At 42.0% G+C, this 23937-nt stretch overlaps 1 protein-coding gene across 5 annotated transcripts in view; it reads left to right on the plus strand.

The window, feature by feature from the left end:
• The first annotated feature begins 1473 nt into the window (after positions 1–1473).
• Positions 1474–23937, plus strand: part of LOC139749514 (nucleoside diphosphate kinase homolog 5-like) — a 40191-nt gene continuing 17727 nt past the window's right edge. For 3 of the 5 annotated variants that reach the window (XR_011712983.1, XR_011712984.1, XM_071663466.1), the window contains exons 1-3: positions 1662–1744; positions 18117–19027; positions 21005–21131. Coding sequence is in view for 3 of the 5 variants with exons in the window: in XM_071663466.1 (XP_071519567.1) it covers positions 18917–19027; positions 21005–21131 (238 nt within the window). In the remaining 2 variants the exon portion in view is untranslated. Of the gene's footprint in view, positions 1613–1661; positions 1745–2220; positions 2580–18116; positions 19028–21004; positions 21132–23937 lie in introns of those variants that run through there. The other 2 variants (XM_071663467.1, XM_071663468.1) reach the window with 2 other exon arrangements.

Consider the following 23937-nt stretch of genomic DNA (forward strand, 5'->3'; position numbering starts at 1 on the left):
CATACAGAGGTACGGACACATGGGCATGGATACACCAAGGTACAAACAATGATGAACGAACAGATTAGGGCAAGGACACGGAAAGGCACGGACACACTGTGGTACGGACGAGGAGGCACGGACATACTGACGCAAAGGACGCACTGAAGATCAAACAATATATATTCATGGACACTCAGGAGGCACGAACCTGTGGACGGACGCCCTGCGTTACGGACAGAGAGGCACTAACACACGGACGGATGGACGGTGGCACGGACAGACTGTATGAGGCACAGATCCAGAGGCACGGACACTAGGTACGAATAAGACAAAAATAGAATCACTAGGAGTCTCGCGAGATAGGATAACCAACCGCCCTGAACCATTTGTGGGTCAAAATGAAAAATCAACGGAAAAGTCTCGACCATTCCCAGTACAGGAACACATCGTGTATAGAACGAGGTTCCCCCACTGCGTCACTGATGAGCGAGTGATAAAAGGCGGAGCTGTCACCGCCAGCACCAAGGTCGAATGTCTCAGTCCAGACCGTTAAGACGAGGACCATCCGTGAGCCGTGTCGGTTGGCGCCGTCTACACCCCCCTCATGGTGTTATAATTCTTAACCCGCTCGCAAAATAATGCTGTTCTAAATTCGTTAAATATCAAATAAAGGCGTCTAATATCGCCCTAATTTGCATTAGTTATTAAAACGTACGGCAGTCAAGGTGGACAGTGTTACCATGGATGGCAGGATGTGCTGGTGGTACGCTTCCCGGGCAGCGTGTGACCACAGCGTTACCGTTGCCTTGGTAACGCCCGTCAACAAATGGCGGCACTGGCTACTGATTATACTAAACTAGCTCTTACCTCCTCTCTTAATTAGGTTTAATCTTTCTTATTTTATTTCAAGACAAAGCTGCGCAGCGGACGATAGCTTTGAAATATCGACGATGGTATTTCGTTCACGTTTCTGTCATCACTGAATATTGCCATATCTTGCAAACTATTTGTTTTTAGGTAAAGATTTATGGTACTAAAGGGAATCGCTTTCAATTACACCATTACTTTACTTTCATTTGTATCGCACGAGAAAACATAAAAGGTCTTTGCCACGGAGGTCGATAGCATACGAAAAATTATTCTCGTCTAAAATTTTCGTTCCTGCTTGCTAAGATTCCTTGATTAAAACATTTTTGCAGAATGTTACGGTCAATTTAATTTTATATCATTTCAAATCAAAGAATTTCCTCACTGAAACTCGCCTTACATCAACTGATCTAAGGTTATACGACGGGCATTTTTCACCAAGTTTTCGTTAGTTAAGGACTACCTAAATAGCTAGTAACATAGTCAGTAGAGTTGCCAGTCGTATCACTAGGAGAAATATAAGCATTTGGACAACACTGGGAAGAGGAGAGGCAGGCGTGCTGAGGGCGTTGCAGTGCATGATAATCTCCCTTGCTGACCCACACACTTCCTTGTGAAAATTACCTCTTGATCACAGTTTAATCAATACACAGCCTCCAAGTGCTCCCTATCTCCCTGCTGGGCGAGCTCCCTGACGTGGGTGGGTCCTGACAGGGTCGATTGACCGAGTGATCGATGAAAAAAAAATACATATTAATGTGACGTAAGTGAAGCGTTTATTCTGGCAACTCGAGTGATAACCTACTGGTCCAGTGTTGTAGAGTAGTAGTGGTGGCGAGGTGAGTCAGTGCCTGTGGTGGATCGACCTCACTCTCCAACTTTAACGATAGTTTAGGTAGGGATAGAATAAGTTACACTTACTACCTGCGGTTCCTCCGTGTTGGGCAAGGCTCGGGCTGCTTAGAGGGCGGGTCTGTGGTAGTTGTCGTCGTGTGTGTGAGTTGGACAAATAATTTGTTTTCGGAGAGCTAGACCTTGCCGAGGTGGGCCCAGGGCAAGGCTACGCAGTCACACAAGCAGCCGCTGGGATGATGATTAGACCCCAGTAGCAAGGCGACGGAACACCCGCGGCACACACACACACACACACACACACACGGGATCAGGCATGGCCCCCAGCTCGTCAGACTTCTTCTTAATGGAATAATTTACGAGTCGAGGTTGTGCGTGTGAGCGGGAGGCAGAGGGAGGGGGGCGCGGGCGGGCGAGCTCGGGCAGGAGAGCAGGGTGATGGATGCCACTCCGTCCATCACTTCTCGGAAGTTGTTTGTTTGATATCGTCGTTCTCGGAGCAACGTCAGCATCATGACCAGCTGCGGCAGACGAGCCAGCGACCATCACTCGACCTGCGAATGCCAAACGGGCCATCGCGGTGAGCTTGACCCGGTGCACATCTTGTGTGGGAGACGTGGTGCGTAGCGCGGGTGCTGCTGCTCTAACTTTGACGACGGAGCATCATCGTGTGGATGTCGGACGGACGGAACCAACCTTGCGGGTGTTTACCTCGTCCTGCATCACTTGCTGACGTAAGCTGGCAGCCTCTTAGTGCGTTAATATTGACGAAGCGCACCTCACCACGTCGGGGCATACTGACTGTGGACGCCAGTACCCCAGCCGTGATTCATTAAGGGATTTTTATCATCTTTGTATCTTGACCGCTCAGAGACGAGGTAGGATGGCCCTGTCACAATATATATATATATATATATATATATATATATATATATATATATATATATATATATATATATATATGTCATAATACTGTCCTAATTATTCACAATGATCGCATAGGCTCAATATGCATGTAGATAATCCATAAGTTCGTAAACTATTTTCATTTTTGTTTGCGTTCGTAGCCCTTAGGATTGAACGCTAGTTTCGTATTTGTATGATTTTAGAGCAATAGCAATCGACCTGCTGCTTGTGACCATATTAGCTGCTTGTGGGAGTGCCAGATGCAGTTACCATCAGCTTGAGTCAACCAGGTTTGAGAAAATCTGGAACATAATTTTGGGAACTTTGAAATTTTGAATTTTGTTTACACGAGTGCGCGTTCACGTCCGGTGTATGTGTCTGTGTGCGTCATGTATACACTGTACGCGTGTGTGTGCATGTATACGCTGTGTACGTGCTTGTGTGTGTGCTTGCGCGCACGTAGTCTCGCTGATACCTGTGCTCCTCCCCAACTTGCCCCTGTGAACCACAGTGGTGGGCCTAATGCTTTGAATCGGTCAGTCCAGTTGGTGGGTGGCCCTGTCTGAGGATATTATTATTATTATTATTATTAATTATTGTTATTATTATTATTATTATTGTTATTAATCATTATTATTATAATTATATATATTATGATTATATCTAAGATACTTTTTATGGAGTTCCTGCAGCTTCGAAGCTGCCTGCACTCCAAACAGGAACAGAGAAATGAAAAACTGTGTTGGAGGAAGAGGATTCTTGAACAAGACTGTAATCCTTTCCGTCTATTAACAGAAACACAGTCTTATCGAAGGTCACATGAAGGCGGAGTCCGGTAACACTAGTGAAGTGTAATCACCTGGTGTTATCAGTGCATGAAATTGAAACTGAAAATTTTGTTACCGGGTACATTGGAGATGCATCTATGATATTATGGTGGTCATATAACAATATTTAAAGAAGCATTACGTTTTTACTTGTGTGTTGCTTGTGTAGTATATGTTTAGTGGAGAGTTCCTCTCACAGTTATCAATTGCTTAAATTGGGACTTTAAATAGAGTTGATATATTTTTTTTTTTTTTTTTTTTTTTTTTTTTTTTTTTTTTTTTTTTTTTCCAAAAGAAGGAACAGAGAATTGGGCCAGGTGAGGGTATTCCCTCAAAGGCCCAGTCCTCTGTTCTTAACGCTACCTCGCTAATGCGGGAAATGGCGAATAGTTTGAAAGAAAAAAAGAAATATATATATATATATATATATATATCGTGTGACATTCTGGTGGTCATAGATTAATCTTTCAAAAAATGGTCATTGCAGTGAACATAATATTTATCCCAGTTCTATATCAATAACAGTAAACAATATGCCTCTATCAGTATTTTTTCTTTTCAAATTACTACAGTAACGAGAACTGCATTCCAATTCTACCATTTACATACACAATCATGTTCCTACTCGCTAATCTCAAGTTTTCACAAATATGAGACGGGATTGGAAACCTCAAGTCACGTCTGACATCAAGATGCTATTCTGGTGATTGTGAAACCCTCGTGGAAACCGAAAAAAAAAAAAATGTTTCCCTTCGTCAGTAACCCAGCCAGAGACCTGGCCGTACTGCAGACCCTCTCTCAGGCTGGTCAGTTCTGCACAGGTAGGCGTGCTCGAACGCTAGTGTGTCTGTCCTGTCTGACACCAAACTCTTGAAAGAAATCAATAATGTCGAGAAAACAGTTTTATTTTTATATGAATCTCATGATTTGTTTACCTCTGAGGTTAATGCTCATTAAACTAGCGTAACGTAGTCTATGGTAATTCTACAGTTTACAGATGAACCAGATGTTATTGATATGTATTTGACCTTAGCAAGGAAAAATGCTGATATACTGGGCAGTATGAAGTAGGTGTAATTGATACAGGGCCAAAGATAATGAAATATACGGTTACAGAATTAATTATCATTATGAATTACTTTAGAAAATAAATTATGTATAAATAACACATGATTACCTGGTTGGTAATTACTGGTAATTTCATAAAGTTATCAAGAAAGGTCTTTACTAGTCAAAAAGTAAACACCAAAAGCAGACGTTTATGCAACTGAAAAGAAAGAACAAAAACAAGGTTGTGAATTCTACAAGGTCGAGAGTTTGGTTAGGTGTTGTTAGACAGGAACAGAGAGACAGAGGGTAATGAGAGATGTTGTCACTCATTCTCAGTATAATGTGGCAGTGAGGAAGCACTGTTTCTCACTGTCTGTCTAGACACACACACACACATGTATGTCTGTTGGTCTCCAGTTATTAGGCTGTGTTTGTGTGTCTAATTGTATGTTAATTTGTCTTTACCTTTTTTGATATACGTCCTTATGCACAGATGAATATTGGTGGTCCCAGTTCTTTCAACGATAGATATTAGACAATCTTGTCACATCTTCAGGTACTGATGATGATAGTTGATATAGTTATCATGCCCTGCAGAAGGCTGAGTTCTCTCTTATTCCTCGTAATTATTGGTAGACTGAAGGAGGTGATGACGGTGGTGTGGTTCATCCCTGTGAATCCCCCCTGGCAGGAAGGGTCGTGTGGGTGACGGATGTGTGTGTGTGTGTGTGTTCCCTGGGTTGCTTGAGTACTAACTGGGAATAATATCAATGTTTTTTTCCGTAATTTCTAGGCAGAGGCGGAGGAAGTTGAAATCATCTTCCTTAATTTGCAGTGGGTTGATATTTGTGTACTGTATAAAGAATCCCAGTGTGTCTTGTTATGATTGTGTTGTGGTCATCTTCCACGGGTGTTTTTCCTGTCCTGTGTTTTAGATGCTTTGTCAAGCGTCGTGGTAAACTTGTAGTGGCCACACTCACGTACTGGAGAGAATTTTAGTGTGTACAGTCTTCAGCGTCACAAGGGAACTGATGAATGACACTGGTAGCCGTTACAGACTTGGTTTCTCAAGTTAAGTTGGTTTTCATTTAAACTTTACACATTGTACGGATCTTGTTTCTTGTAGTTTGCTCTTGTGTTTATTATATCTTCTGGGTTTTGGCATCTCACGTCATGCTGAAATATTCCTTTCGATATTCTCTCTCTTTCATAGGCAAGATTTATTTTTTTTCACAGATGTTGAAGATATTCTTTCGTTCGTTTGTTTCTTCTTGTCTGGTCGTAGATAGAAATCCTTCACTTACACTGTCAGTGAAACTATTTGATTAGCCATTGTTCATGCGTACTTCATTAATCTGGTTATTTTATATGTGGAATAGAATCTAATCTCACCTGAAGTCTGCCCTTGATCACCCCATGTTTGGATCTCGTAGGACAGTCGCTTTTTGCACTGATACATCTTAAATAAGTCTTTTTTTTTTTTCTTGCACACATTTTGTGATGTATCAGTCAGTGTGACCGGTCTGTTAGAACATCTAGGAAGGATAGTGTGTGCTATCAAGGTCTGAGCACAAATAGAAACTTCAGAAAAGACTCAGTATTCTTCATGTCCCTCAGGGTGTCATACTTCACTGCTAGGATGACGTCGTTCAGTTACCAGCAGTATGTCTCTCTGGTGTTGAATGCTCATGTAGCAGTAAAATGTTCACTGACTCACACGTGTAGGAGGAGTTCGCGAAAGATGGTGCCGGGAATAATGCCATCATTCCTCAATCAATCTGATGATGAAGACTCTTATCTCGACCTCTAGATGAACTTGTGGTTCAACAAGGTATTGGTCACTAGACGATATTCCAGTGCAATGCTCAGTGACGTGACGTGTCTCATACGGGAACACCTTGTTGTGTAGTTATATAGTTACGTCTACTTGAACGTTGGCAGATGACCTCCTGCATCAAGGAGTACTGAGACCTTCAAGTTCTACAGTCTGTCGTACATCCATGAACTTCTCTTTAGGTGTAAAGACAACTTTGTCAGGAATATGTGGGATGTGATTATCTTGTTCAGGTTTTAGCCGTTTTGTAAGTGGCGTTGACACGTAATATATATATATATATATATATATATATATATATATATATATATATATATATATATATATATATATATATACATATATATATATATATACATATATATATATATATATATATATATATATATATATATATATATATATATATATATATATATATATATATATAATCTGTCTGTCTGTAAGGTCCAATAGTAACCTTGCCTTTTAACAAGCATATCTCTTCTTGGGGTAATTTTCTTCAGACATTATCTTACGTTATCTTGGCAGTGTTTTTGTCAAACGTCGAAGATGTCTTAACTGTGAATAACTTTCTTATCTTCTTTTTTTCTTCCATTTCATTTTGTTTAGACGTGACTCTAAGGAATGCTACAGAGGTGTTATGGCAGTGTACCTGGCAGGAGACGGGACACAGTAAGGACTCTTTTCCCATTCTTTATATTTTTCTTTATACATCTTTACGTCCCTTATTGTTTATGACTTGTTGGGGTTCTTCTTCCACATGGATATCTTTTTTTTATTTTTACTCCTGGGACCATTTATTGTCTGTGTACGAGCTCTCATTTTCTTCCTCTTCTACCATTTCTACCGTTTTCCTTTTATTTTCCTGTCTGGGGAATCATTAGTCTGTAAATCATTGTTTCAGAACTTGAAATACATTCTAGGAAAATTGTGTAGGACTGATCCAGAACTCGGCCATGAGCGATCAGCTGATGCCTTGAGCGATCAGCTGATCCATGTCAACAAAGATGTTCATCTGAATTTTCGAATCCCACGAGATTTGTTCTTTTCCCGCCACCATGAACAGAGGAGGAGGATAGGGACAGATGAGAGAGTATATTTCATACAGTAAAAGTAAAGAATCTCTTGCGTCTTTTTATAATTAACATGTTAGCAAATATTAGACATTTTTAGTGACAACAAAGACATTAGTGCAAGTGTTGGTGTTGGTAATGGAAAACTGTAGTTTGTCTTCATGATTTATACACGTAAGAACTCGTACGATTACAGGGAAATGATTTTGAAAATCTGATCGATATCAGAGCATTAGTACATCTTTTTTTTTTCCCATTTTTCGTCTTTATCGTGTTATCACCACAACAATTAGCAGCTTTCACCTGAAACATAGTGACTGCGTTTGACCTGACCCGCTGAGATCAGGGCCTAACATATGCGGGTCAGGTCAAACGCATCTACCCTGAACCCTTGGGTCAGGTCATTAAACGTAACCCACCATCAACATATTAAACCCCAAGATCCTGCATGCATGAATTTGAATCACTTATTGCAGTAAGGTAAGTCATTTAAGTCATTAATAATGTTGTTGTGAGGACAGAGTATATAATGATATATGTAAACATTCCTAGAACATGGCTTTAGTGATGTGTTCTGATGATGCAAGATTTCATAATACTTGAGAATACTTCGTGTTGTGAGCGATGTCATTAGGTAGTGAAGGTATGATTTGTAGTGATAACTATTGCATTATTACTCTAAGGATGAGTTAGTATGTGGTGAAGATTTTTCATTTTCATAGTTAAGATGTTGTGTGTACTGATAACAGGACGTAAGCTAAGATTATCTTGTTATACCTGGTGAAGGTTCGGTCTGTTGTGGTGTGTAGTGAAGCCGGTGGGGTCACACTCCGTAGTGGACATGATGGAGAGTGATAGTAGTACGGAGGGAGACATACTGCATTATCATGCGAATGATAATAATTCTACTTTTCCTTGCTATTCTTTCCAGGAATCAACCTTAGTTGAATGAACAATCGTTCAGTGCTGATGTGTTGAGTGGGGTCAGACCAATCTAGAGCTTTGAACCTGATCCATACAGGTCAGGTCAAAGTTCACCGGTGTGTAGTATATGGGACGGATAGATAGGAGACCTTGAGAGTTCATGACGGTATAATCTGCGGTCATATTTGTATTAGAAACAGGATGGTAAAGAAGAAGAAGGCATTTCTCCACCCACCACTCCCTCCGGCTCAACAGCCAACAGAAAAGAAAAAAAAAAGGCTGAGAAAGAAAACCTTGTAACATGGAGGGAGTAAGTATACTGCCGTGGAAATTATATATGAAAGTGTGAATAGTAAACTACTCTGAATTGGACTATCCAGGGGAGAGGCCTCAAAACTGAAACGCAAGAATTTTTGTTTTTTGAAACCTTTACTTTATCCTGTTTCTTCCTGTAACAAGCGTGTTTACTAATAACGAATTTCAGTGAAGCAATTTTTGAGCTTTGATTTGAAGGTATTGACAGTCATTGTATATACTACATCTGATGATGATCAATGCCAGTGTTCGAAAAATCTTCACCTAAAAAAAAAAGAAATCAAGATACTATATCATTGTGTACCTTCTGATTCCCAGCAGTTGTTTCTGATCATCGAATGTCTGTCTAAATTGAAGAAACTTTCATGTGATGGCAAAAACATTTAACAATTTGAGTAGGTGGTATTTTTTTTTTCTTTTTTTCTTTTTTTACAAGGAATGATTTTAAGCCGCTACGATTTTCTCCATTACGTCTCTCTCTCTCTCTCTCTCTCTCTCTCTCTCTCTCTCTCTCTCTCTCTCTCTCTCTCTCTCTCTCTCTCTCTCTCTCTCTCTAATTCGTTCTAGTTTTTATTCATCTTCGATTAAGTTCAGTGATCAGAATTGAACAGCGTATTACAAGTGAGGTCTGACCGGGAGTATTATATGCAGTATATATATATATATATATATATATATATATATATATATATATATATATATATATATACACACACACACACACACACACACACACACACACACACACACACACACACACACACACACAAGAAAACGAAAAATACGTAATGCACTTTCGCTTAACTGTCAAGAAGCAATGAATGAATAACTACTTACTCTTATCAGTAATAAGAAACATATAAGGTTGGGATAGGACTATTGATAAACAAACTCAGGAAACCAACCCATTTTAGACGTTAAAAGCATAACAACAACATTGAACACATTTTGAGGTCTTGTCTTCTCGCTAGAATTCAACAGCATGAATTTTGTGACAGTAATAAACAGCAGTCACATGACACCAGAATTTATCGTCACAGAGAAGTACTGACGTAGACAGATGAGTTGAAGATTAATAAAATCCCAGGTCCTGATCGTTTCTGTCTACGAAGAATTACAAACGTTAAACACGAAACTGCCAAACCCGTCAACCAATATTTTACATAAATCTCTCCAGGGTGGTAAAGTCCCACAGGACTGGAGACTGGCAGATGTCTTTCTGAAAGTCTAAAAGGAAAGCCATGAATTGCCTGGTAATTACCGTTTTCTGAGCTTCACATCAATTATATGTAAACTTCTGGAGTCGAGAACTAGGGGAATGTCCTTCAACAAATTGACATTTAAGCTTAAGACATACTTTCAGCAATAAAAGGAATGAAAGTAAACAAATCGGCAGGTCCTGATAATTGTTATCCGAGAACAATATAAATGGCGAAAAATGAGATAGTTAAGCCCTCGACAGACCTTTTCAGTAAGTCACTTGCCATAGAAAAAGTTCCAGATGAATGAAAGTTTGCTAATGTAACACAGATACTCAAATACGGTGATAAGTCACTGCTTGGAGATTATCCTCCAATTAGCTTAACGTCTGTGCTTAGAAAACCTGTGGAAACCATCATTCGAGAGAGAATTATTTAACATTTAGAGAACCATCACTTAATAAACGATTCTCAGCATGGTTTTCGACGAAAGTGCTCATGTATGACAAACCTGCTTGATTTCTTATATGATACAATCAACATGTATGGTGAAAGTAAAGCAATTTATGTTATCTATCTAGACTTTCATAAAGCTGTTGATAAGATTCCGCAACAGAGATTACTAGAAGTTATTGATAAGGTTGTACTTCAGTGGACAGGAAATTGGTTGACTGGCCTGAAACAAAGAGTTGTGATGAATAGTCAAGCCTCAGGATGGTTAGACGTAACAAGTGGCGTGCCGCAAGGATCAGTCTTGGGACCGGTTCTCTTTCTCATATATATTAATGATACTGATAATGGGCTACAGTGCAAAGTAGCAAAATTCGCTGATGTAACAAAAGCTGAGAAATAAATCAACAAATAAACTTGAACGTCTCTACAGCTTCCAATTGACATATACAAAGTGATGGACTGGTCTCATGGGTGGCAAATGAATTCTAATATGGATCAGATATTCTGGTGAACTGCAAAAGGTGTAAATTAGGAAAAAGACTTAGTCTTGATAATCTCTGGTGACCTGAGACCAAGTAAGCAGTACACAAGCAGTGAAGAGAGCAAACAGAAGGATTGTATTCATAGGCAGGACCTTCGAATTTACGTCTAGGGAAATCATTCTTACTCATTACAATCCACTGGTTCGTCCCCATCTTGAAGATTAGGCTCAAATTTGGTCAGTTTATCTAGAGAAAGACACAGAATGGAGAGAGTTTAACGTCAAGATGATTCCTTGACTGGGAAACAAATCCTACGAGATCAGATTAAACGACTTGAATCTATTTAGCTTGGAAAAAGAGAAGGTTAAGAAGTGATCTAACACAAGTATTTAAAATGATCAGTCTTTGATATTCTTGATTTATCAAGTTATTTCGGACTTGATTCATCAGATTTCACACGTCGTAATGGATACAAACTCGTGGGCAAACCTTTTACCTCAAATGAGGCAAAGTAAGTTTTCTCCAACAGGGTTGTTAACCCCTGGAACGATTTGCCAATTAGAGTGGTTGAAAGCTGTACTATTGATATGTTGATGAACTGACTTGATAAATAGTTCGCTTCAGGTCAAGGTGTTGCATTATTTGCGCCCTCTTTATCATAATGACAATTTGCAAATTACTTTCTTTCAATTATCTAAATGCTTCCTAACTTTTACCACACAAGTCTATGAGTTTCTGATATCTTCCTCTATCATTTACAGACTCAAAAGGACCCGATGGTCTGATGGTGTTGGAATTCCGGTGTATTCATTTATATCATTATGTTGCAACATAGCGGAACGTTATAACATAGTCAGCCATCATTATGTTACAACATAGCCATCATTATGTTGCAACATAGCGTAACGTTATAACATAGCCATCATTATATATGCAACATAGCGGAACGTTATAACATAGTCATCATTATGTAGCAACATAGCGTAACGTTATAACATAGCCATCATTATATTGCAACATAGCGGAACGTTATAACATTGCCATCATTATGTAGCAACATAACGTAACGTTATAACATAGCCATCATTATATTGCAACATAGCGGAACGTTATAACATAGTCATCATTATGTTGCAACACAGCAGAAGGTTATAACATAGTCAGCCGTCATTATGTCGCAACATATTAGATCGTTATAACATAGTCAGCCATCATTATGTTGCAACACAGCGGAAGGTTATAACATAGCCATCATTATGTTACAACATAGCGGAAGGTTATAACATAGTCATCATTATGTTGCAACATAACGGAACGTTATAACATAGCCATCATTATGTTGCAACACAGCAGAAGGTTATAACATAGTCAGCCGTCATTATGTTGCAACACAGCAGAAGGTTATAACATAGCCATCATTATGTTACAACATAGTGGAAGGTTACAACATAGCCATCATTATGTTGCAACATAGCGGAAGGTTATAACATAGCCATCATTATGTTACAACATAGCCGAAGGTTATAACATAGTAATCATTATGTTGCAACATAGCGGATGGTTATAACATAGCCATCATTATGTTGCAACATAGCGGAAGGTTATAACATAGTCATTATAATGTTGCAACATAACGGAACGTTATAACATAGTCAGCCATCATTATGTTACAACATAGCCATCATTATGTTGCAACACAGCGGAAAGGTTATAACATAGCCATCATTATATTGCAACATGGCGGAACGTTATAACATAGTCAGCCATCATTATGTTACAACATAGCCATCATTATGTAGCAACATAGCGTAACGTTATAACATAGCCATCATTATATTGCAACATAGCGGAACGTTATAACATAGTCATCATTATATTGCAACATAGCGTAACGTTATAACATAGTCAGCCATCATTATGTTACAACATAGCCATCATTATGTTGCAACATAGCGTAACGTTATAACATAGCCATCATTATATTGCAACATAGCGTAACGTTATAACATAGCCATCATTATATTGCAACATAACGGAACGTTATAACATAGTCATTATAATGTTGCAACATAACGGAACGTTATAACATAGTCAGCCATCATTATGTTGCAACATAACGGAAGGTTCTAGTCAGCCATCATTATGTTGCAACACAGCGGAAAGGTTATAACATAGCCATGATCACGTTGCAACATGGCGGACCAGGAGAGCCTTGCAACATACGGTAGACCTCATGAACATTGAGCATTTTAAATCAACACGGGAATGATGGCACCATTGCAAGGGTTCAGCTTTAACATGTTAAATACCAGCGCGCGCTAAACTCAGCCAAATGGCGTAGAACTGTTGCTCTCTCTGCATTACCGGGGTCTGGTCATTACCGGGGTCTGGCCATTACTGGGGGTTTGGCTGTGAAAGGGATCTGTCCATTACTGGAGTCCAGCCATTACCGGTGTCTGGTCATTACCGGGGTCTGGCCATTACTGGGGGTTTGGCTATGAAAGGGATCTGTCCATTACTGGAGTCCAGCCATTACCGGGGTCTGGTCATTACCGGGGTCTGGCCATTACTGGGGGTTTGGCTATGAAAGGGATCTGTCCATTACTGGAGTCCGGCCATTACCGGTGTCTGGTCATTACTGGGTAGGGACATTACCACTTTCTGGCCACTACTGGGGTCTGGCCATTACTGAGGTGTACCCATTACTGGGATCTGGCCATTACCGGGGTCTGGCCATTACTAGGGCCTATCCATTACCGAGTCTGGCCATTACTGGGGTGTACCCATTACTGGGCTCTGGCCATTACTGGGGCCTATCCACTACTGGGGTCTGGCCATTACCGGGGTCTGGCCATTACTGGGGCCAATCCAATACTGGGGGTCTGGCCATTACTGGGGCCTACCCATTACTGGGGTCTGGCTTATTTGAGTGTAAATTTAGTTACAGCTGATGACGTCAATATTGGGATGACAGGGCTACTGGTACAATTGTTAAGTATGATGAATGTACGTAGTAGTAGTAGTAGTAGTAGTAGTGGTAGTAGTAGTACAATGTTACTACTACAGTTACTGCTAGGTATAAGTTACCAGGTCATTTTTTATGTTGCGCTACACACTAGCCTCGGGAAACACTTACATTCTCTGGTTTCTGTAGGTCGGCTGGAAACCATTTTCTTTGATGGTTTATTGTTTTGGTTAATCAGCTGATGACTTAATAGGAGCCATCCCAAGAAATATTTTACTAATTAAGGGTTTAATATATATACGTGTGTGTGTGTGTGTGTGTGTGTGTGTGTACATAGGAGTGTAAAACTCTACCAGCAGTACACAAGTAATTACACCTTTTTTTTTCTTTTTTTTAAATCCAAAACAACGATTTCTCGATCATGTTTGAAATTCTCACAGTAAATGAGTCAACAGTCATGTAAAACCTGACTGTTTCTATCTGGAACGACTTTCCCCAAATGGGCTGAACAAAATATCATTCGGAAATTGATAAAAAGAAATTTTTTTAGTTAGATGCGAGATTTCCATCCTGAAGCTGGCCATCCATCTCAAGACCAACATATGGAAGAGATGATTGATACATGACTACAGAAAGTCAGTCGAAGAATTTTACGGTTGTCTAATGTGTTACCAACTATGATGAGTCCTTTGTGGGCCGTGTTTCCTGCTTGTTCAAACTTGGTTTACGCATCAAGTATGATTTCTCAGCTGATAGACGTAACAAGGCAGTTTAACGTGTCCCTGGATCCTTGGGATGTCATTAGATCTTGTGTGAACGACCGTTTAGGTCGTATCAGGTGGTTAGGTAGCCAGTTTGACCCGAAGTGGTAACAGGGAAGACAATATTCACACTTTCGGATCTCGCCTCAAGATGTCTTACCCACACCCCAGGGTCTGAGGAAACCAGGAGGAGACCACTCCCCACCACCACGGGACGGGGGTGGGGAGGACGCGTGTCTGGCAGGGCGGGAGGGTGGCCACAGTCTGCTGCAGTGTGCTGAAGCTTCGTCCATCCTGCAGAAGCGACACAGACGGCACAGAAGGAGGAGGAGGAGGAGGCAGCAACAGGCAGGTGAAATATAATGAAGACATGACTGATTGACTTCTGTACCTCGATAATACAAGGACGGCCCGGCCCGGCCCGGCCCCGCCCCGCCCCTAACAGCACCACTCTACACCAGGTGACCACTGGTGGAGCAGTAGGAGGTGACACTGAGACACCACACCGGGAGGTCATGTGTCCCTCAGCACGGGGGTGGAGCAAGTCAAGAATGTGTCAAGCAACATCAGTAACCCACGGACGAATCGTGAGGACACAGTATGGTACCTCATGGCTCATGTGATGATGGGTGAACTTTTCATAACTGGACACATGACACATGTAACGCAAACCTACAGTTTTCCTCCGCATTCCATGAAGTATATTGCCAGAAATATTCTTCAAGTCTATCAAAGACATTTACTGTAGTCAAGATATATTCCTCAATTCTTGCCACGTCGGCTGTATGGTTCAGACGGGATCTAGAACACACACACACACAACATCAGCTGCACAAGCACAAGAGTCTGTTCCACACCTCCTCCTCCTCCTCTCGGTCACATGGTGGGAGCGCAGCCGGGCAACAGGCCATCTCGAATTGTGTGTGTGGACAACGGAGGAGAAATATGACCCTCCATCCTGGCCAGCGGCAGTGAGCGGGCGGGTGTGGTCGACAGCAAGATCACATGGACTGGAGTTAACAACGTGGACAGGACTGATGAAGGTGGTCTGGACACCTTCTCTGGACGTCCTGGGTGAGGGAGTGGGTTGTGGTCTTCATGGGTACTGCCCCATCCTACACTTCCCTGGGCCAAACCGTAGGAGACGACCCAGGGAGGAAGGTAGCTCCGTCATAGCCCCTACACGTAACCCAGGTGCATTCACAGCTGCCTCTTAGAAAACCATGTTTGCAGTTGGGCAGAAGCTGGGCCAAAGTACAGCACCTGACGGTGGACCAACACACAGGTTGGGCCGCCGGGCCACACCATGGTGTGGTGGAGGGGGGAGCGCCACCTGCAGAGGTGGTAGGACACACTAGCATGCAGGAGGGCGTCCCTGTGTATCACACTCGCTCCATGACTCGCATGCTAACATGCCTGACTGACCAGGAGTATTTGTTTGGAAAAAAATGTTCCTCCAGGATAATCCGTTTACGTTGTATGAACGCCCGTATCTTTAGCTATGCAATAAACATGTAAATCTCTCCAGTCTTTTAGTGGCATGCAAACATAAAAATGATATACTTGTGAATTTACAAACTGGAACAAAATAAAATCTGTACGTCTTACAATCTCATATTAAATTTTTCTCAGAGCACACAGTTAGACTGATCCAAACAATGCAAGTTACAGATAATATCATTTTGAATAAATTAAAAAAAGGTTAGTGACAAAGACATAATTACAAATGAGTTTGTGTAAGGCCACAGCAAAATATCTACATTTTATTTATTTTCAATTAGTAACCTTCATTACAACCATATGTATAAGTGATGTCTGCTTCCCCAAAGCCAATTATTATACAGAAAAACTAAATGTAAAATAAAATCAGTTCACGTCGATACAAGTTTACTTCACTTGAAAAATGACACTTCACATGCATAATTGTCGGCATTGTTTAGGTAACTGTTGCTTCTGTGAATTGCCGCGTCTGCTGCTAAAGTCAAAAGGCTGCTCACTGGCGAAATAAAAGTATCAACTTTCCTTCCTGGGACTAAATCTTCATTTCAGGCATGCAATGTCTGGATGACACGCGAAACATTAAAAAGTTTCATCTTGGACATGAGTAGTGTTGTGACAAGTGGCACTGGTGTTTGTGATGCTGGAGAACCGAGTGGTGTTCAGATGGCACTTGAGAAAGTGTAACTCACACGTGTCTGGGGGTTGTAGTTTTAAATGGATGAAGGTAAGGTGGAGCGGAGTTTGGGACTGAGTTTGGATGGGGGGGAAGGCAGGTGTTTAGTGCTTGTCGAGTCAGTACACTGTGAATGTTTTTCTATTTATTGTGTTCAGGGGGGTGGGGATAAGCTATTAGAGTTTATGAGGTTGTTAAAGTATGAAGGAGAAATGATTTTTCTTTTCTTTTTATTGAGTTTTGTGGTTGGTAACGAAACTGTATGGGTAGGAGGAGTTAAGTGTTGCTGTAAAGAAGTAGCTGCTGAGCATGTCCAGGTGGAGGTTCTAATCGACGTAGTTTTCTTTCCTTTGTGCAAATGTTGAATGTTTGTGGTGGTGGTTCAGCATCCAGTGATTGTTCTGGGTTCTCTATTGTATATGTTTTACTCTACTTTTGAAGCTGTGAATGACCAGGCAGATGAGGAATTGTGCAGGGTGTACTAAGGGCATTATACCTTTTAATAGCATTTGTGTTGATGTTTGTGGTCGCTGAATATAATGTGAAGAAATTTACATATGTTTTCGAAATTATGTAGGATTTGTAAAATTACATGTAGATCCCCTCAGAGTCCGCATTTTTTAGAGAATCTTTATTGATCTTGAGTCTTGTTTCAAAAGGCAAAATTAGTTTGGTTGCTCCTTTCTGAACTGCACCCGTTTTCCAGCATCATTACTCACATATGGTTACCGTACCTGATCACTGTATTCCAAGTGAAGTCTGACCAGGGAGTCGTAAAGACTGGCTGTTGTATACTATTATTACTACTTGATAATATTCTAAGTGTTCAGTGTCTTCACTTTGGAAGTTGCATCTTGGTTATAAGAGGTCCCATGAGATGTTGTATCAGTGTATGTAATGCTAGAGGGATGGTTAATGTTCAGAAAGAAAAGGAGAAAGTGTGACACGTACATGCCTAGGAATATTGTTTTAGTTGGGTGTGTGTCTGGTGGAAAAAGAGTTAAGACTGGGTTGGCAGGGCAGATGTTTAGTGTTTGTCGGGTCATGTAGTTGTGTATATGTTTTGCCATTGCCAAGTAGGGGATGGGGGGGGGGGGGAATCTGTAAGTATAGTCTGCTGAATGATAAGATAGGAGTTAGCTTTTTGTTTCAACTTTAGGGCTGGCGGTGGGTTGGAGAGTAGTTTGGGTGTGAGTACACTGTATAAGGTCCATTAGGGAAGATAATTTTGTATTACATTAATTCTTATGAAGCACATATCAATATAGTATATTTTCTGACGTACTATCTTATGTCAGATATGTAACTCCGTACTCGTAAAAAAATGTAATTTTAGGCAATATGTTAAGGTGATGTTTCAGTTCTTTACGTATATCATTATCTGTATAACGTGTTTAGAGTGAAATATAAAGTTGATATGTCATTGATGTAATTCTGATTTTATTACCAGGTTTAAGCGAGTGTACCAGAAGACCACTTCGGGGCCAGGGTAACCCGGGGCAGGGGTAACCCAGGGCAAGACCCACACACTGGGCGAGAGGAACTCAGAACTTGGAGAACCCAGGGCAAGGAGGACCAGAAGGAAGAGGTACCTTGAGCAAGAGGCACTCAGGGCAAGAGGAACCCCGGGCAAGAGGAACCCAGGAGGAGGGGCACCCAGGGCAAGAGGAAGTAAGATGAGCAGATGACACAATGTTTCTCGGACCCGACCAGAGGTTCAGACAGTACTGAAGCTTTTTATCATAACCGAACATACAGGTACCTGGAGACCCCAGGTATCCGAGCTGTCCAGATAAAACATGACAGTTAAGATATCTTTATACTAGACCCGCCCGATAACTGACAGATGATAAAATTCGAGACAGAATTTTATGAAGGTCTAAGATAACTGGAATGTGTATTATTAAGGTTCCGGATAAAAAAAAAATGCTTCGATAAGGAGCTAAACAAGTGGCCGGGATCAGAGACAAGTCTCAAGTCTTCTGAATGAGCAAGAGGAATTTCGGATTACCGAGAAATGCGGATAAGTGAAAACTCCGGATAAGCGAGGAGCTGATGTCGAAGAAGTGAAAACAGATAACAAAATATCGCAGATGAAATAAAGATCCGGAAAAACTGAAGCAGGTTCAAGTAACCGAAGTGTGTCAGTAGTCCGGACAACTGGAAGTTCGGATAAGCAGAGCATTAAGAAAGCAGACAGATTCAGATTATTTAAGAAGTCCGGATAAGCGAGGTAGCAGGTCGGTAAGCATGGCGTCGGACCGGATCCAGCGGACGCTGGCCATGGTGAAGCCGGACGCCATCGAGCGATCGCCGGAGATCGAGAAGATCATCCAAGAGGAAGGCTTCACCGTCGTGGACGTGAGTGTACTGATCCAGGCTTCACGTGATGGCTGGTCTAGGCTTCACGTGATGGCTGGTCTAGGCTTCACGTGCTGGCTGGTCTAGGCTTCACGTGATCCAGGCTTCACGTGCTGATCTAGGCTTCACGTGATCCAGGCTTCGCGTGCTGGCTGGTCCAGGCTTCACTTGATCCAGGCTTCACGTGCTGATCTAGGCTTCACGTGATCCAGGCTTCACGTGCTGGCTGATCCAGGCTTCACGAGGTGGCTGGTCCAGGCTTCACGTGATCCAGGCTTCACGTGCTGATCTAGGCTTCACGTGATCCAGGCTTCACGTGCTGGCTGGTCCAGGCTTCACGTGCTTTTGGTCCAGGCTTCCCTTACAAGTTTTAGGTTTCCCTTACATGCTCACGTGTCCCTTCGTGGTCCAGGCTATACATACCGGTCCAGGATTCCCCAAGTAATACAGGCTTCACTAACTGGACGAGGCTTCATCTATTGCTCCAAGCTTCATTTATTGGTCTAACCTTCACTTATAGATGCAAGCTTCGCTTAATGGTCCAAGCTTTACTTATTAGTCCAAGCTTCATTTGCCGGTCCAGGCTTCACTTGCTGGTCCAGGCTTCATTTACTGGTCCAAGCTTCACTTACTGATCCAAGCTTCAATTAGTGGTCCAAGCTTCACTTACTGATCTAAGCTTCAATTAGTGGTCCAAGCTTCACTTACTGATCCAAGCTTCAATTAGTGGTCCAAGCTTCACTTACTGATCCAAGCTTCAATTAGTAGTCCAAGCTTCACTTACTGATCCAAGCTTCAATTAGTAGTCCAAGCTTCACTTACTGATCCAAGCTTCAATTAGTAGTCCAAGCTTCACTTACTGATCCAAGCTTCAATTAGTAGTCCAAGCTTCACTTACTGATCCAAGCTTCAATTAGTAGTCCAAGCTTCACTTACTGATCCAAGCTTCAATTAGTAGTCCAAGCTTCACTTAATGATTCAAGCTTCAATTAGTAGTCCAAGCTTCACTTAATGATCCAAGCTTCAATTAGTAGTCCAAGCTTCACTTACTGGTCTAAGCTTCAAGCTCCCGTTACCGTCCCAGGTTTCAGTGTTTCTTCACTGGTCTAACATGCCCTGTGGTGTGTGTGTGTGTGTGTGTGTGTCTGGTAACGGGGTTAAGCTTCAGTGTCTATGTAGATCACCTACATACATATGTGTGTGACTCTTCCTCTTGTGGATACCAGTCATGATGATGGTACATTACCTTATTTCTAAGATAAGCTTAAGACGAGGCCACACCAACAGGACGTGGGCGGGAACATTGTGGTCAACATTATGGATCACTGATGACAACATTGTTGGAAAGATGAAGTAATGGGTGGGTCACTCTGCAGGACAACACTAGGTGTGTGTGTGTGTGTGTGTGTGTCCCGGTAGCTGTGTGGTGGTGAGGGAGAGAGAGAGAGAGAGAGGCAGCGGGAAACATATATATATCCGTTGCCAACAATGTTCCCAACACAAAATGTTGCCAACGCTGGCGTATGATTTTTCACCACTGTTGCCAACAGATGTTGGCTTCAGTGTTGTGTTGGTGTGCCCCCCCCCCCCCCACCTTACCGCCTCTATATACGAGAAATGCTTGTTTCTAAGATAAGCTTATAAGTAAATACGTACTTATTACATGAGGTTATTTATAAAAGCTTATTTGTAAGTAAAGATTAATTCGCTACATTGTCCCAGAGATCCTTAAATCACCTGTTAGCATCATTTGACAGTAAAGATCTTTGTAGTAATTATCCCTGAACAACCACGTAACAGCCTTTAGACACTGTAATTGCCAATTAACACGTTATCATGAGACAAAATCAACAACCCTTATCTTGAAATTGCTTCCCTCACTATTGTACCCCAACCATCTCTAGCGTCACTCCCCTGCCAGTTAGCCCGTAACTCCCTCCTGCTTGACCTCTGTTGACCTCTCCTCCTCCCCCACAGCGACGGAGGGTGAGGCTGACCCGAGCCGAGGCAGAGGAGTTTTACAGCGAACACAGGACGAAGCCATTCTACCCGTCCCTCGTTGACTACATGACCTCAGGAGAGGTCCTTGCCCTAATCCTCGCAGGTAGGTCAAAGGTCATATTGGTTTAAAGCTACTGGCGAAGGTCATTACAGGTCAACGGGTATGTGTAGAGAAAGAGGACATTTCACGTCAAAGGTCACGCTAGGTCGTATGGTTTAAAGTTACTGCTGAGGGCCATATGAGGTCAAAGGTCAAAGGGTATGAGTAGAGGAAGAGAACATTTCAAGTCAGAGGTCACACTAGGTCAGAGTGTGAGGTCCCACATAGACGACAACAGGTCACAGGACTTCCTAAGACATAGACTATCTTGGGTCACGGTACATATCAACTTAGAAGTTAGAAAGATAGACAATGAAATTGAAAATATACCGTTAATCATTGATATATATATATATATATATATATATATATATATATATATATATATATATATATATATATATATATATATATATATATATATATTACAGTTGTTACTTGAAAAAATTAATATTCCTTACAGATGTAAAGAACTATAACTGAACTATGATTATTAATTATTGAACTATAACTAATAAACTCTAACTTTAGAAATTTCAGATGAAAAAACTTCTTACACAAGTTCTGAAGTGTCGGTGAAGTTGTGAACTGTCTTCTTAATGTTGACCTTAATTTCGACTTGGGTTCTAAAGAGCAAGGTCTATCATGTTCAAACTTATGTTATGTTTGTAAAGTATATGTTCATTATTATTATTATTATTATTATTATTATTATTATTATTATTATTATGACTATCATTATTAGCATTATTATTGTTATTATTACTATTTTATTATCATTATTATTATTATTATTATTATTATTATTATTATTACTATTAATATTATTATTATCATTATTAGCATTATTATTGTTATTATTACTATTTTATTATTATTATTATTATTATTATTATTATTATTATTATTATAAATATGTCTTCATTATCAGATAGAACAGAAAATGGGGATGTCAGTAAGAACATGGCGCCCTGATATCTCACTGTTTCCAGCTGTTTGTGGCAATATTACCTCAACAACCAGGTCAGGTCAGATGGTGTGAGGGACCGCTGCTATGGCCAGGAACCTCGCAGGGTTTGTGGCACTGTTTTGACTTTGTCGTAATTTTAACATGAACAGTGAGAAAGACTATGACGTCACTCCCAGCCGGATGACGGTGACGTCATGTTGACATCACTGATGGGCCTCCTGTGTGGCCGCTGTGTGGTTCATTCCCTGATAGAAACAGTGACGCCGAGGATGGCCAGGGATGTCAGTGCCAGCGGTGGCAGTGCCAGGGATGTCAGTGCCAGGGATGTCAGTGCCAGCGGTGGCAGTGCCAGGGATGTCAGTGCCAGGGGTGTCAGTGCCAGGGATGTCAGTGCCAGGGATGTCAGTGCCAAGGGTGTCAGTGCCAGGGATGTCAGTGCCAGGGATGTCAGTGCCAAGGGTGTCAGTGCCAGGGATGTCAGTGCCAGGGATGTCAGTGCCAGCGGTGTCAGTGCCAGGGGTGTCAGTGCCAGGGATGTCAGTGCCAGAGGTGTCACTGCCCAGGGATATCAGTAGGTCTGCCAGACGTGTCACACGATTTCTTTCTGATAATGTTTCATAAACAACCAATCATTATAGACAGACACACTCATATAGGGGAAGATGTGTTGGTAGTGAAGAGCAGGCGACCCGTGGTCACGTGTTCAGTGGGCCCTGGAGGATGGCTCATGTGCCAGTCCATGGGTCATGGGCGGGCGGGCTGGCGCTGACCCAACACCAACACCTCATGCTGGCGGAAGGGGGCAAGAATGTCCCTCCCTCAGGGCTGCCCACCGTAGCCCAGGTCTGGTGGCACAACCTCCCTCCACCTCACCAGTACGGCTTCTTCCCGGGGGATTATACCAGCGCCGAGATCTGTTTGTTGTCCTTCGTGCCAAACCTTCCAGCACGGGTCCTTCACGGGTCCTGCCGACGTTCCTGAGAGGGCACTGTGCTACGCTCGGACTCCCGGCCCACTCCGTCCACTGACACACAAGAGTTCCTGGCTCGGTACAGTCAGTACCCAGGGCGCATCACCTCGACCAGGCTCCAGGACAAAGCCAAGTGGCATCATGACAGAACTGTGGATGACTATGGAATATATGGACACAGATCCGCGGACCAGGAGAAAGCCAGTGTATCTTGTCACACGCTCCCTGGCCAAGACCTGAGCGCCACGTAAAGGGAGTTTCCATTGAAGATGGATGTGGCAAACAGACACAACACTGAGGCAACCACCTCTACTTACATACAACAGTCAGTTCAACCGTTTGACAGCTTCTCAACGTGACGTATCTCTTGTAGCAGAGGAACACGATCTCAAAAGAGAGAATTGGTGTATTGGAGGGCGGAATGAGGAGGATCCTCATGGCCCTTAACCTAAGTGACCTCCTCCCCGACCCACCCAAGACTCTCCATCGACCAACCCCTTCTGCCAGTCCTTCATCATCCTACCCTGCCTCTGCTTCATATGTGTTCTACCGTGCGTCAGCGCCACCTACCACACCAGTCCTGCAACTCAGCTCCAAATCGACTTTGAACTTCAGCCTTGAAGTAACCCATCACGTCCTCTCCAGAACAACCCTGCACCTCAGAGGGTTCAACCCCAGTAGACAACCTCACAACCTCTCTCTCCCACAGCCGGCCCAGCAGATTGCTTCAACAACTCTTTTCCCGAATCAAGAGAAGCAAAATCGGTCCTGCAAACTCTCGTACTGCAGTCGATGCAACAAGAACATGACGATGACTGGCGAGAATGTTCGTGTTCAGCCCCCTCAGCCCTGACGATCGTGAAACACCT

The sequence above is a fragment of the Panulirus ornatus genome, chromosome 7 (genome assembly GCF_036320965.1).
Source record: "Panulirus ornatus isolate Po-2019 chromosome 7, ASM3632096v1, whole genome shotgun sequence".
Taxonomy (NCBI): domain Eukaryota; kingdom Metazoa; phylum Arthropoda; class Malacostraca; order Decapoda; family Palinuridae; genus Panulirus; species Panulirus ornatus.